The sequence below is a fragment of the Phocoena sinus genome, chromosome 13 (assembly GCF_008692025.1).
Source record: "Phocoena sinus isolate mPhoSin1 chromosome 13, mPhoSin1.pri, whole genome shotgun sequence".
Lineage (NCBI taxonomy): Eukaryota > Metazoa > Chordata > Mammalia > Artiodactyla > Phocoenidae > Phocoena > Phocoena sinus.
This window is the reverse complement of record NC_045775.1, coordinates 18,562,632-18,577,735: the sequence shown is the minus strand read 5'-3', so window position 1 is coordinate 18,577,735 and position 15,104 is coordinate 18,562,632. Positions and strand designations below refer to the sequence as shown.

At 36.7% G+C, this 15,104-nt stretch overlaps 1 protein-coding gene and 1 non-coding gene across 4 annotated transcripts in view; both read right to left on the bottom strand.

Moving 5' to 3' along the window:
* The window catches only part of UBXN2A (UBX domain protein 2A), a 42,107-nt gene that overhangs the window by 1,424 nt on the left and 25,579 nt on the right, over positions 1 to 15,104 (bottom strand). The window contains exons 4-7 of one of the 3 annotated variants that reach the window (XR_004352733.1): positions 13,002 to 13,108; positions 9,800 to 9,937; positions 8,471 to 8,629; positions 3,681 to 4,124 (exon numbers count right to left, since the gene is read on the bottom strand). Coding sequence is in view for 2 of the 3 variants with exons in the window: in XM_032652418.1 (XP_032508309.1) it covers positions 3,932 to 4,124; positions 8,471 to 8,629; positions 9,800 to 9,937; positions 13,002 to 13,108 (597 nt within the window). In the remaining variant the exon portion in view is untranslated. Of the gene's footprint in view, positions 1 to 215; positions 4,125 to 8,470; positions 8,630 to 9,799; positions 9,938 to 13,001; positions 13,109 to 15,104 lie in introns of those variants that run through there. The other 2 variants (XM_032652418.1, XM_032652420.1) reach the window with 2 other exon arrangements.
* LOC116764823 lies at positions 727 to 833 on the bottom strand. Its single transcript, XR_004353032.1, has one exon. It is a non-coding gene; the product is annotated as a U6 spliceosomal RNA (small nuclear RNA).

Genomic DNA, 15,104 nt, shown 5'->3' with positions numbered 1-15,104 from the left:
TCCAATGAATATGAATTATCTGTGCAAAAAACATACAGTTAAATCAAGTGACAAAGAGCCAAATATTAGTCTACTGAATAAGCCACTTCTATTTGAAGATTCAGTGTGATGAGCAATGTTTAAATTAAATGGTTTGTACTAAGAGCAAAGGGGTAAATCTTACTAAGGAGTCTTCATGCTAGTTCAACTAAGGACACAAAGGATGGTGTAAGAAATAAACACAACCATTGAGTTAGTATTAAAAATATCACATTTTAACACTTCTGAGTACTAAATGAAAGTAACATTGGTTAAAGTACCTGGCAAACAGAAAGCACCTAATAAATGTTTGTTGATTCTCAAACTGAATGACTTTGCCAAATAAAAATGACAAATGCATCCATATGTAACTATTTCATAACAAACAAATGTAAATTATCTCACTGATCCTTTTAATGAACTAAGTATTTCATCTTCAAGACAACAGTTCTTTAACCATTAGCAAGATTGCTTTCAAAATACTTTAAGGCACTGAAATAGATGCATACATAATTTCAACATAATTAAGTATAATTAAAAGTATTCTGAATGACAGAAGTATATAAAATAAATAAGATCACCTTTAGAACCTGGATAATGCATAGTAATTTAACCAATAAATTAGAATCTGTAAAATTAGATATGTACTTCTGCATATCACCCCCAACAATGGTTTTTTGTTTTTTTTTTTACATATTTTTCAGCTTTAAAAATATGGAACGCTTCACGAATTTGCGTATCATCCTTGCGCAGGGGCCATGCTAATCTTCTCTGTATCGTTCCAATTTTAGTATATGTGCTGCCGAAGCGAGCACCCAACAATGGTTTTAAACTGATTGATGCCACTTCTGAAACAACTACTTAGGTCAAATTATATTCCACATCTAAGATGCTGGCTTTATTTTCAAGTTTGCCTTCCCTTGCTAAATTCAGTTTGTTTTCTAAAGTCAACATGTTTTGGGTATTCTACATATTTAATTAACAACTTTAGAATTTTAAACTTTAATGTAAAAAGCTTTATCAGATGGTTCTCACTTTACAAAACCTTTAAGAATATCATCCACATTAATTAGAGTTTTCACAGTTACAAAAATGAGGGTTCTTGCTGATGACAGGTCTTTCTCTACAGAACTTCTCACTGGGGTGTATTCTGCATGTACACACAAGAAAACCTCTGTGTCTTCTGGTTATTACTATAAACTGGAAAATCCACAAAGGAGGCCTTTTTATATGTACAAGAAAAATATTTCCAACAAGAAGCCCCTTTATAGAAATATATGGAGAATCAAAAATTGACTTATATTTATGCAAATGAAAATTATAAAATGCTTCATGATAGGCCTACATGAAACATTTTCTTACAGATTCTTGAAAATATATTAACAATGACTTACATCTGATTTTACCATCCCCTCATTTTTTTAAGAATGCCATTATTTTTGTTTTACTAAACAGACGACTCTACCACAGACGTAAACGTTACAGACAATAAATATTTTCTATTATATATCTGTTCATTTCTGAGGGTAAATGACAAAAGGAAAAGGCTCTCCTTTGTTCTCCCTCTCTTCTTGATAAAAAGATCTCTACCACCTAGAAGGCTGAGAGCTAGAAAAGGAAGCATTCTCAAAATGAACTTCAAACATAAGATATATCTTATAAATCAGGTCATCTAGTTATGTGTATATTTCCCTTTTGTTATCCCTGAGCCTTTAATAAAAACCTCATTTAAATGTTGCAGCCTTGTCTCAGCTGTGCTTACAGAAGATAAAGCACAGGTTTATCTCATGATTAGTTCAGAATTAAAGGGTGGGAGGACAGTCTAAGAACAAACTGGTGGACTACAATAAAATGCAAAGGTCTAACAGTCCGATTTCAGTTGAGTCTTGCACTGTCCATGATGCAGCACACAGGTTTTATTTTATTAGGGTGGAAGCTTAGTGCAGGATTTCCTGAAGACTGGTTCTCCTACTACATACCTAAGAATTACTTGGGATTAAAAATGTAGACATCTGGAACCCATCCCAAATACAATGAATTGTTAAAATGTGTGTGGTAGGTGGCAGGTAATAGGCATTCTGAAAAGCTTCCCAAGTGATTCTTACATATTAAGGCCTGAGAATCACTGCAAATCACTGCTTTATAAGATTAGCTCTTGCAAGGGTTCTGCAAGGTCAAAACTATTTTCATAATTATACTAAGACGTTATTTGCTTTTTTTCACTTTCTCATGAATGTACAGTAGCATTTACTATAGGCTACATGATGTGTGATCCTACAACAGACATACAGAAGCAGATGAGATTCCATCTGTCTTCTTTAAATCAGACAGTAAAGGTATTTAGAAAAAAATGAAATACAATGCCACGTTTCTCACTAAATCTTTTTAAATTTTGGAAAATAGACATTTTTCATAAATATGTTCTTTATATTAACACGTTTATTATTTTTAATGAATATTTTATAACTTTTTTATTTTAAATATAATATTAGTATTTATATCCCACATAAACAAAAGGTCTTGAGACCAAAAAGTTTGAGAACTGCTCTTTCCAGCAGACATCCAGCACCCTATGAACATTACTGCTGTTAGGCATGGCTGCTTAGTTCCTTGGCACATTCAATGTATATTTCACTTTAAATATGATTCAATAGATCGTCTGCAAAAAGCTTCTTAAACTTATTGTCAGGCAAGGGGATTTAATCTGACAGGGAAATACTGAAGTGTAACCAGTTTTAGTTAAAAATCTAGCATGTTTTCCTTAGTGACATCATAATGTAATAAATCCTTTAATATATAAATGGGCTGTGTGATGTATGAAATAGAAAACCATACTTTACATGACGCATTTAAAAAATGTTAATTAGTAACGTGACAACACTAGCATTAGATTCTACGTGAGTGGTGGCAAACAAATGGCCCGCTCCAAATGTTAACTAAGAACAAACCCCTAATTTTTTTTTTTTTGGCGGTATGCGGGCCTCTCACTGTTGTGGCCTCTCCCATTGCGGAGCACAGGCTCCGGACACGCAAGTTCAGCGGCCATGGCTCACGGGCCCAGCCGCTCCGCGGCATGTGGGATCTTCCCAGACCGGGGCACGAACCTGTGTCCCCTGCATCGGCAGGTGGACTCTCAACCACTGCGCCACCAGGGATGCCCCCAAACCCCTAATTTCTGAAAGAAAATAAAGTAGGGGATAAACTGCGGTTCCTAGAGAAAAAAGAATTCTTTTAAATTTATACGTTTCGAAAATGTTGAAATGTATGTCAGCAGATTGATACTGACATTATACTAAGCCACACAATTTTATTCTTAAATGAAAATACATCCCAGATATTGTTGCCAAGTTAATATTTGAGTGTATCTTGCCATTAGACAATGCAAATTGGGAACACTTCTGAGGGTGAGGCATAGCTGTGGTGAAAGCAGTTCCTTCCAGCCTTTTGATTGTATCTCAGATATAAAAAAATTGCATTGATGTTTTTAACCTGCCATGTATAATTTTTTAATGTATTGCTATTTTAAAAAATCTGAGACAGCTAACATTTAAACAAATCACTGCTGTTTGGGAATGATGTTTGAATGAAAGATGCTATGAACATATTTGCTAATTTATACCGTATTAAGATTTTAAATGATATAGTTATTTAATATATCTTACGTTAAGTAACTGGTATTTGAAAATAAGTCTATTTTTCCTTCTGAGTAGCCTTCTGGGAAAAGTTCATTGAATATAGTTTCCAGTCATAGTTTATTTTCCTAACTTGTACTTATTTTAAAACCTTCTCATCAGGAGGGAGTTAAATAGTGCAAAGCTCAGCAAATCTGACTTCCCCCCCATTTTGGTGTGCATGTCCACTTATGACCATCATTTTTCTGGAAACCTTCCACTTAGTGTATCAAAAATCAATGTTATAAAAGTTCTTTAAAAGGTTCAGCAGTTTTTTTTAGTCTCTGAATGATTACAGCATTCTGTAAATTGGCTTCTTCCAGTGTGAGTGTTTCATCTAGTAATTTGAGGAAAGGAAGAGCTGTTGCCAGGGAAAAGGAAGGACTTCTTTGTGATCCTTGGTATTTTTCGATGAAGTCTTTGATGTGGCTTACCCTGTAAAATAGCACAAACTATTAATATAATTTTATGAAAACCTGAATTAGTTAATTTAAGGTAATAACTTGTGATGATACCTGGCTATGTTAATCCAGAATAATCAAATTATGTTGATGTAACTACTCACTTGGGCTATCTTTTAAAGGTTCACCCCTGATAATAGTCAGGAATTACTATTCCTTATCTTAGATGTGACAAGGGTATTAGAGTTACATTTTGAGTCTCTATTTTTTAGAAACACATTCTGAAATATCTACATATGAAACTATATGAAGTCTGGGATTTGCTTAACATAGTTCAGTGGGAACTGAGTGATGATGGATCATTATATCATATCTTTGCTTTTGCATATGCCTGAAAGTTTCTATAACAGAAATATCTACATATCTTGCTCTGAATGGATCAGAAATGGTCCAACCAGTAATCCTACACAGACACAGGCTGTATCTCTTCAATACCACATCAGGCTGTGCTTCAAATCTAGTTAAGATAATTCTTAACCCAGTGCACGTAGATTTTCAGTTAGTATAATAAACACTATAATGTAATATAATCACTGCAACCGTTTTTTTTTTAATAACAGTGATTTTTAAAAAAATATTTATTTATTTTTGGCTGCATTTGATCTTCGTTGCTGCACGCGGGCTTTCTTTAGTTGCAGCAAGCGGGGGCTACTCTTCGTTGCAGTGCACGTGCTTCTCATTGTGGTGGCTTGTCTTTGTTACAGAGCACAGGCTCTAGGTGTGTGGGCTTCAGCAGTTGTGGCACATGGGCTCAGTAGTTGTGGCTCGCAGGCTCTAGAGTGCAGGCTCAGTAGTTGTGGTGCACGGGCTTCGTTGCTCCGCAGTATGTGGGATCTTCCCAGACCAGGGCTCGAACCCGTGTCCCCTGCATTGGCAGGCGGATTCTTAACCACTGCGCCACCAGGGAAGTCCTCCCAATCACTGCTATCTTGAAGGTAGCTCAAAGTTATGTTCATGTAAGTATATGCGTGTGTATTTAGAAAGGGAAAGTACGTATACAGTTCATCGAAATTAAGATGCCACTGGGAGTTCCCTGGTGGCCTAGTGGTTAGGATGCTGGGCTTTCACTGCCATGGCCTGGGTTCAATCCCTGGTCAGGGAACTGAGATCCTGCAAGCCAGGTGGCACGGCCAAAAAAACACCCCTGAGATGCCACTGATTCTAAGACTTGTCATTTTATATACTACTAAAATTTTTAAAAATCCAGATTATGACAAAATAGTTTCTTAAACACTTAGAATTTTTATACTTGTTGAAAGAGCACTTTTAACTAATTTTCACACAAACATTCATCAAATCACTTACTTCCATAATAAGATTAGAATAAAATGGTTAAGTCATTCCTAGCAGTTGAATGTTATTCTGACTCAGATCCTTCAAATCACTTCTGATTCAGTTCATTGATGTACATGTTTTTCCATATAATACTCCCTTCTGTATCATCGGGTGTGTTGATGATACAGGAGTACTTTGAAAAGTGCTCCACTACTGTCTCTGGGATGATCTTTCATTGAGCTGACACTTGTTCTGCATGCTTTGAGGCAGATGCCAAGGCAAAGACAATTGTGTCATTACTGCCATATGGCCAGCAAGAAATTATAAGGATGTATCCCCATTTCAGAGATGCTAAAATGTGAAAAAATGTGCAAACAAGAATTAATGAAATATGACATCACCAAAGACAGAATTTTCCCATTCAATCAAATTCACCAATTGCTACTCTGTTAATCTGTGCAGGTTACCAACAAAATCAAGAAAATGGTCACTTGTATTTACTGGGTACCAAAAATTGGATAATGAAAGGCTAAAGCTTATGGCAAAGAATATAAATACAAAAAATCCCAATAAAGATTAAAGGAACTGTGCAGTAAAAATTAAAAATGTGCACTGTGATCTCTGCAATACTACTACAAGAATAAAGAAATGCCAATCTAAAAAGCTATGAGAGGATAAAAAATAATACTCATTAAGCTCAAAAAGAGGCAAGAAAGGAGGAATGAAGAATAAAAAGCCATGAGGTAAAGAGAAAAAAAGATCAAGATGGTAGCCTTAAACCTAACTAGTTCAGGATATTATAAAACATTATAAAAACTGGACTAAACATTCCAATTAAAAAACAAAGCTCGGGGGGCTTCCCTGGTGGCGCAGTGGTTGAGAGTCCGCCTGCCAATGCAGGGGACACGGGTTCGTGCCCCGGTCCGGGAAGATCCCACATGCCGCGGAGCAGCTGGGTCTGTGAGCCATGGCCGCTGAGCCTGTCCTCCACAATGGGAGAGGCCACAATAGTGAGAGGCCCGCGTACCACAAAAAAAAAAAAAAAACAAAAAAAAACAAAGCTTGGTTAATTATCACTTAATAAATACCATTGGCCAGTCAAAGGTTTTTAAATGCTTCAAGTCATTCAGGGAAATAAATGGTAGGTGACTATTTGTTATTGAAAATGCCAGAAGTATTTTTCTAGACAAAGAAGTTGGGATTAAAATAGTTTATTTCCCTAAAAAGAAACAAACCTGAGTTGTAGAGAACAAACTTATGGTTACCAATGGGGGAAGGGTAGGGGGAGACGAACTGGGAGAGTGGGATTGACATATATACACTACTATGTATAAAATAGATAATAATGAGAACCTACTGGCATACAGGCCAGATATGAGAGGGAGTTGTGGTGGCCCAGATCAGGGAATCCGAGTCCAGGCTGGGTGAAGAGGGCATATGCACAGGAAAGCGGCCCATCTTCCTGGTGTCAGAGTGTGACCAGCACGAGGAGTGCGCCCATGTAGAGGGAGGCGGGTGGGGACGGTTGCAGTATGAGCAGGGTTAGGAGTGTGTCCACACAGAAGAGGTGCTCAGTGCAGAGTGTCAGAAGCCAAGTTGGGTTAGGAATATAGGAGAGGTGGTACACAGCAGGCTGTCTCAACCAGAATAAAAAGAGCATTCATACAGAGGAGGGGCCAACTGCAGTGTGTCAGAACCAGAAAGAGGTGGCAAGTGACCACGCATAGGGGAGGATAGGCAGCACTGACTGCCAGAGCCCAGGAGGGCAAACAGGTCATTGGCATGATGTGATATGTCAAGAGACCCAGCAGGAAGAGGGAGGCTTCCAGGCTGGGGAGGAGGCAGCAGTAGAAGAAGGAGACTGGTTACATGTAGGAGAACTGATCAGTAAATAAATATACTGGGGGCTTTCCTGGTGGCACAGAGGTTAAGACTCTGTGCTCCCAATGAAGGGGGCCCAGGTTCAATTCCTGGTCAGGGAACTAGATCACACATGCATACCACAACTAAGAGTTCACATGCCACAACTAAGGAGCTCTCAAGCCGCAACTAAGGAGCCCGCCTGACGCAACTAAGATCCAGCGCCACCAATAAATAAATAAGTATTTTTTAAAAATAAATAAATATATTGAGAGTAACTGGAGCCAAGTTTCTCACTGAAGAAAGTTAAACTGCAGAAAGTGAAGAAGTTAATTACATATATGGAAAGGGGAAAACTAGAATAAACCCTGTGGTGGTGGATTGAAATTAGAGCTATCTATGTGAACTCATGGTTTTCGCTACGCAAAGATATAGAAATACATTTGTAAATGTGTGTGTTAGTGTGTGTATATATATGCATATGTGTATGTATGTATAGACACCTGTAGCTCTTTCCACTCAGAGGGCCTGGGAATGCTGGCAATAAGTATACCTAGTAACCAGATCCTCAATACCCTTGGCCACTAAAAAGAACCAGGGCTTCTTAGAAAACGTACAGAACGAACCTGAAAAAAAATTTTGTGCCAATAAACAAGAAAATGCTCAAAGAATGATGGGAAGATGTAAAAAGTTTAAAGGAGGTCCCAGGGACTTGGAAACCTATATACAATATGTTCCTACTTTAATTAAAATGAAAAATCATTTTAAGACGAGATAAAAGACTGGAAAAATCCATCAAACTAGTAGTAGTGATTATCTCTGGGTAATGGAATTTAACTTGATTTCAATTTCTTTCAGTACTTTCCTGTATTATCATTCCTTTTCTACAATTAACAGAAAAATACACACATAATGCTAACGATCAACTTAAAAACATATTAAAAATAATTCTTTTAAAATTATGTATCTAGATAAACAGGAAAACTAATGAAATGATAATCCATAAAACAGACTGAAAATACTATATTCATGTCCAAGAATGTCCATTGTCATGAAACATTATGTTTAGAGAACTATTTATTAAGATCCTTAGTTCTTAAAAATAGCTGTTGACTGGCCTGAAAAGAAGAAATACAATTAAAACTTAGGGAACAAATCAGACAAATAATGAAATGGAAGACTCACCTATGAGAAATGTTAAATTTCTGGACAATCCTTTCCCCATTGGCTAACCAGATCTGTATATTAGTGATGGGTTCCAGACTGTTTAGTGGGACAGTAGACAACTTATTTTTATTCTCAACTTCAACAGTCTTCACTTTAGAAACAATTTTTGGTGTAGCACTAAGAAAATCCAGACAACAAGTCAGATGAATGTTTTTCATTAAGCAGAACTTTATCATTAAACAATTACTATAAAAACTTTACAGTAAGTATAGCTTTTAGGAAGATTTTAGCTAGTCACAGCTGTTCCCTAACACATAAAGATATTAATATCAGTTATATCCATTATACATGATGATCATAGGAATCTAATAAAATTATGCACACCTAAGTTGTAAGCTTGTAGACTGTTACGTAAGTATACTTGAAGAGTATACTTATGTATTTGAATCATGCCTTACAGAACAATTTTATAGTGCTGACAGATCTATGGACTTTACCTTTACCTACTCCCCAGGTTAAAATTTCTAAAAGAAATTATAAGTTCTCTGTAGAGAACAGTCCTTGGGTTATAAAGGAAATGAAAGGAAACAAAGTATTCCCTCATCACTCTGAAAGTCACATTGGGATATTTTTACATGTGTGGATGAATATGCATTTATATAACTTACCAATCTTGATAATTAATATATGAGAATTCATAAAAATGAAAGCAATCCTATAGTTAACCTCTTTGCATATTCTGCCACAGGCATAATTAGATAAGATGAATACTGCAAAGTTTGAAAATATTGGGCTGGTCAAAAAGTTCGTTCGGGTTTTTTGGAGGAGCTTATGAAAAACCTGAACAAACTTCTTGGCCAACCCAATAATTAAAGGCTCTGATACCGATACTAACTTTATCAGGCATTATTTCACTTTTATTACCTCAAAATTCAGATACTGATCAGAACACAATGCTGAAGGCATTGGTAACTATAATACAGAACCCTGTATCTGAAAGCTAGCCTATGTACTCTGTGACATTAATGGCAAAGCTCAACTGGTGGGTGCAAGGGAGAAAAAATGATTTATCCACCCAATTTTGCCCAATGTCCTCATTAAGCCAGGCACTTTTGATCGGACAAAACCAAAACAGCCACCATGACTTTTTAGTATAGTGCCAGCATATGTTAATTTACACTAAGGTGAATATGACTTAGAAGTTCTCATAAAAGTTAACATGAAAAATCTCATTTCCAATGGGAGAAATGATAACTCTATATATGTGGTCTACATAGTAAAATAATGACAAGCTGAATATTAGTCAAACCTCTGCTTATGGAAATTACAGATCATGAGCCTACTCACCTTCCCAGTCTGTGACCCTGTCCTGAGAAGGGCTGGAACACAGGCTTCGTTGACATACATACTTCATTTTTCTTATCTTCAACTTTAACATCGACCTCCTCTTTATCAAAAACTCCCTGTAATTCTAAAGGTAATTCTCTTGGAAAGTAAAGAAAGAAAGTGATAAAGCCCCTAATATGTTTTTTCTTTCTCTGAAAAACATACTGTGCATGTAAAAAGAATAGAAAAATATACAGAAATAAGAGGCATATATATTCTATACAATAAAAACTAAATGTATTTAAAATAATAGAGAAAAATCAAGCTCTTATTTCATTCTTTAAAATGAAAATATAGCTACATGCTGGTTCTAGAAAAACGAGACATAAAAAAATGTAAACACATGTAGACTTAAGAAAGAAAATGACAGCCCCCTCCCCCAAAAGTGACAGTCCTTATAATTCCACTCTCACTCTAATAAAAAGCTTTGCAGTGTATCTCCTAAATTTTCTCTATATATAGTAAAATTCCACATAATAATTATATTTTTTCCAAAGATGGTATCATTCTATGTACACTATTCTGTATTTTGCAAACTGCTTAAAAAAAAAAAAGCAATATACCACAGAAATCTTCTCATGTTAGTATATGGATATATGTCATTCATTTTTACCACATGCACACTGTTATTCTGTTATAAAGTAGATCAAATGGTACAAACATATAAAATACTCTTTTCATCTTTTTCTTACCGATTGGTAAGAAATATGTATATATTCCATTTACAGGATATACGAGAAACAAGTATTCCCAGTTTGGCATTTGATTTTACATAATCAAATTTATCTTTCTTATATTGCTTCTGGGATTCATGCCAACTATAGCTATATGCAACAACATGGATGAATGTCCCAAAGAAATAAGTTGAGTAGACACAAAAAATAAACACATTGCATTTACATAGAGTTCAAAAAAACAGATAAAATGAAAAAATTATAAAGAAAAGCAAAAAACCATAAAGAAAAGCAAAGAACAACTTACTACTGAAGTTAGGATAGCATTACTTCTGTGATATTACTACAAATAATGTGTAATTTAATCTTATCATGAGGACGAAATCAGATAAATCTGAATTGAGAGACATTCTACATAATTTGGGCCCATAATCTTCAAGTGTCAAGGTCATTAAAAACAGACAAAAACAAAAACTGAGAAACTGTTCCCTCCTGAAAGAGACTAAAGAGACATGACATTTACAAGCAATGTGTAATTCTGAATTGGATGCTTTTGCTATAAAGGATAATATTAAGATAAAAAGTGAAACTTGAATACATTCTGAGGAATAACTGGTAATAATATTATACATCAATAGATGGTTGTATTGTGGTTACATAGGAAAATATATTTCCTTTTTAATAAAAATACAAACTAAAGTATTCAGGATGATGAGGCATCACTTTAGCAACTTACTCTCAAATGCTTCTAGAAAAGTTCTTTGTACCACACTTGCAACTTGTGTATTAGTTTGAAAAAGATTCCAAATTAATTATATTACATAATATAGAGCCATTTAAAATCTGTATATACATTGTACATATACATACATACAGACCTATATATGTGTATGTATATATTAAAAATTGGTCAGATGTAGAATACTATCAACACTTCTGAAATAAAAACTGACCAAAATAAGTACAGGGAAGTCCTGGCAGGTGGATTCTTAACCACTGCATGACGAGGGAAGTCCCAAGATAGTCAAAGAAAAAAAAAATATATATATATAAAATATTATATTGGGACTTCCCTGGTGGCACAGTGGTTAGGAATCTGCCTGCCAATGCAGAAGACACGGGTTCGAGCACTGGTCTGGGAAGGTCCCACATGCTGCGGCGCAACTAAGCCTGTGCACCACAACTACTGAGCCTGTGCTCTAGAGCCCGTGTGCCACAACTACTGAGCCCGCGTGCCACAACTACTGAGCCTGAGCTCTAGAACCCGCGAGCCACAACTACTGGGCCCGCGTGCCATAACTACTGAAGCCCGCACGCCTAGAGCTTGTGCTCCGAAACAAGAGAAGCCACCACAATGAGAAGCCCACGCACCACAACAAAGAGTAGCCCCCAGTCACCGCAACTAGAGAAAGCTGCACACAGCAAGGAAGACCCAACACAGTTTAAAAAAAAAGACACGTAGGGCTTCCCTAGTGGCGCAGTGGTTGAGAGTCTGCCTGCCGATTCAGGGGACACGGGTTCGTGTCCCGGTCCGGGAATATCCCACAGATATTCCCCTAGCAGAGCAGCTAGGCCCGTGAGCCATGGCTGCTGAGCCTGCGCGTCCGGAGCCTGTGCTCCGCAACGGGAGAGGCCACAACAGTGAGAGGCCCGTGTACCGCAAAAAAAAAAAAGTGAATTAATTTAAGTCAGATTTTGGTTGGTCAGAATTCAAACTCCTGACCCTTCAAAATTACAGCTGTGGTTCTTTTAAGAAAACTCACCTTATGAAAAAATCTGAATTTATAAAAGAAAAAGTGTCTTTGAATGCATAGGAACATTGAACAACATTAAAAGGAATCTTCTAAATGAAATATATCTAAAATACCCTTCTTGGACTTCCCTGGTGGTGCAGTGCTTAAGAATCCGCCTGCCTTGGGGCTTCCCTGGTGGCGCAGTGGTTGAGAGTCTGCCTGCCGATGCAGGGGACACGGGTTCGTGCCCCGGTCTGGGAGGATCCCACATGCCGCGGAGCGGCTGGGCCCATGAGCCATGGCCGCTGGGCCTGCGCGTCCGGAGCCTGTCCTCCGCAACGGGAGGGGCCACAGCAGTGAGAGGCCCGCGTAACGCATTAAAAAAAAAAAAAAAAAAGAATCCGCCTGCCAATGCAGGGAACACGGGTTCGAGCCCTGGTCCGGGAAGACCCCACATGCTGTGGAGCAACTAAGCCCTTGCGCCACGACTACTCAGCCTGCGCTCTAGAGGCCTCGAGCCACAGCTACTGAGCTCACGTGCCACAACTATTGAAGCCCACGCGCCTAGAGCCTGTGCTCCGCAACAAGAGAAGCTACCACAATGAGAAGCCCACGCACCGCAACGAAGAGTAGCCCCCACTCTCCACAACTAGAGAAAGCCCGTGGGCAGCAATGAAGACCCAACACAGCCAAAAATAAATAAATTAATTTAAAATAAATAAATAAAATATCCCTCTATTTACAAAGATTGCTTACCCTCTTTTGATGGAGTTCAGAAACTGCTGACTTGCACCATCAGAATAACTTCTGAAATCATCATTGACTGTGAATCCATTTTTCCATAATTTTATACTTACATCTGCCTGCAAAGCAGTAAGAAACAAAATGCATCATGTTAATAAATGAAATGTACTAATAAACTAAAAGTCCCTTGAAACTTTCTTCTATCAGTGTATATTTTATAGATCAATCTTTTCTTTAAAATAGAGATATAACTGACATATAACATTGTATTAGTCTTAGGTATACAACATAATGGTTTGATATATATATCTATTGCAAAATGATTACAGAATAAGTGTAGTTAACATCCGTCACCACACACAGCTACAAATTTTTTAAATATACCATTCTTAACAGCAAGCTTCAAATGTAAAATATCAAAAATTATAATGTACACATAAAATATGGTTAACAATGAATAATATTTTTAAATAATTCGTTAATAATTTTCTTTAAGAGAGGTCATTTGCAAAAATATTCTGTGCCCTGTCTTAGAGGACACTAAAGCTTTCTGGCCAGAACAGACTTCTCAACAGTTAGAGAAGGACTTTGAAATGACTTGAACATTAGACTTTGAACATTAAGAATAATAAAGGGGGAAAAAAAAACTATGAGTAATTAATGGCTATTCCTTCAAATATAAACTATCAGTGTTACTGTTATCAATATTTAATCTCTCAACATCTTGTTGATCATCTCCTAAGAACATTATTTATTCACTCATTCAATCAAAGAAGTCACTGTAGAAATATAGAAAGGTTCAGAAATACAGTAGAATGCAGGGATGCTTCAGGCTGAACACAGAAGGACTGAAAAATCCATTTAAGAAAATAGACTATTAGAGGCCTTCCCTTGTCTCTAGCATTTATTCATTCAGCATATATTTATTGAGCAATATGTAACAGACACTCCATTAAGACGTTAGGGAAAATAATCACAATAACGATAGCATATATTATTAGCCTGCCTGCCTATCTATCTGTCTATGTACTTACCTGAGACAGCACTTGTGTGTACACTTACATGTACCAAACACTGTTTAAAGTACTTTCCCTACATATATTTATTTAATCCTCCTAAAATCTACAGAAGATGGGTATTATTATTGTTATCCTTTTTATAGATGGGAAATTAGAAACACAGATCAATTAAATTGCCCAATATTACATAGTCAGTAAGGGTGGAGCTGGGGTTGGAATCCATACTCTTAACCACTATACTATATTACCTCTTTTTTTTACCTATAACCAAACTGCCAAGACTCTGCTCTCATGGTACTCACAGAAAAGAATGAGAACTAAAAAAATTGTACAAATGAACTTACTTACAAAACAGAAATAGAGTCACAGATGTAGGAAACAAACTTATGGTTACCGAGGGGGAAAGTGGCAGGGAGGGATAAATTGGGAGATTGGGAGTAACACATATATAAAACAGACAACTAATAAGGACCTACAGTATAGCACAGGGAATTCTACTCAATACTCTGTAACAACCTATACAGGAAAAGAATCTAAAAAAGAGTGGATATATGTATATGTGTAACTGATTCACTTCGCTGTACAGCAGAAACTAATACAACATTGTAAATCAACTATAATCCAATAAAAATTAATTTAAGAAAAAGAAAAGAAGAGAATGAGAACAGAACAAATAGGAAAAGAGCACATAAAGATACTGAGGAGGGGAATTCCCTAGCAGTCCAGTGGTTAGGACCGGTACTTTCACTGCTGAGGACCCGGGGTTCAATCCCTGGGGGAACTATCCCACAAGCTGCATGCGCCAAAAAAAAAAAAAGACACTGAGGAAAACAGAAGAAACTTAAACACAAAAATCCAAAAATGATAATTAATACACTTATATAAGAGAGGATGTTTGAAAGGGAGTAGGAGGGAATATTCAGTGAGCAAAAGAGCTCTTAGAAACTTAAAATGGAAATTAAAGGATTGAATATAAGGTTGAAGAAATATTACAATTAAAATAGAACAAAACAACAACGAGGTGGAAAACAGGAGAAATAATAAGAGACTCAGTCCAAGAGATCCATTATTGGTGTCCAGGTCCGGAAGATCCCAC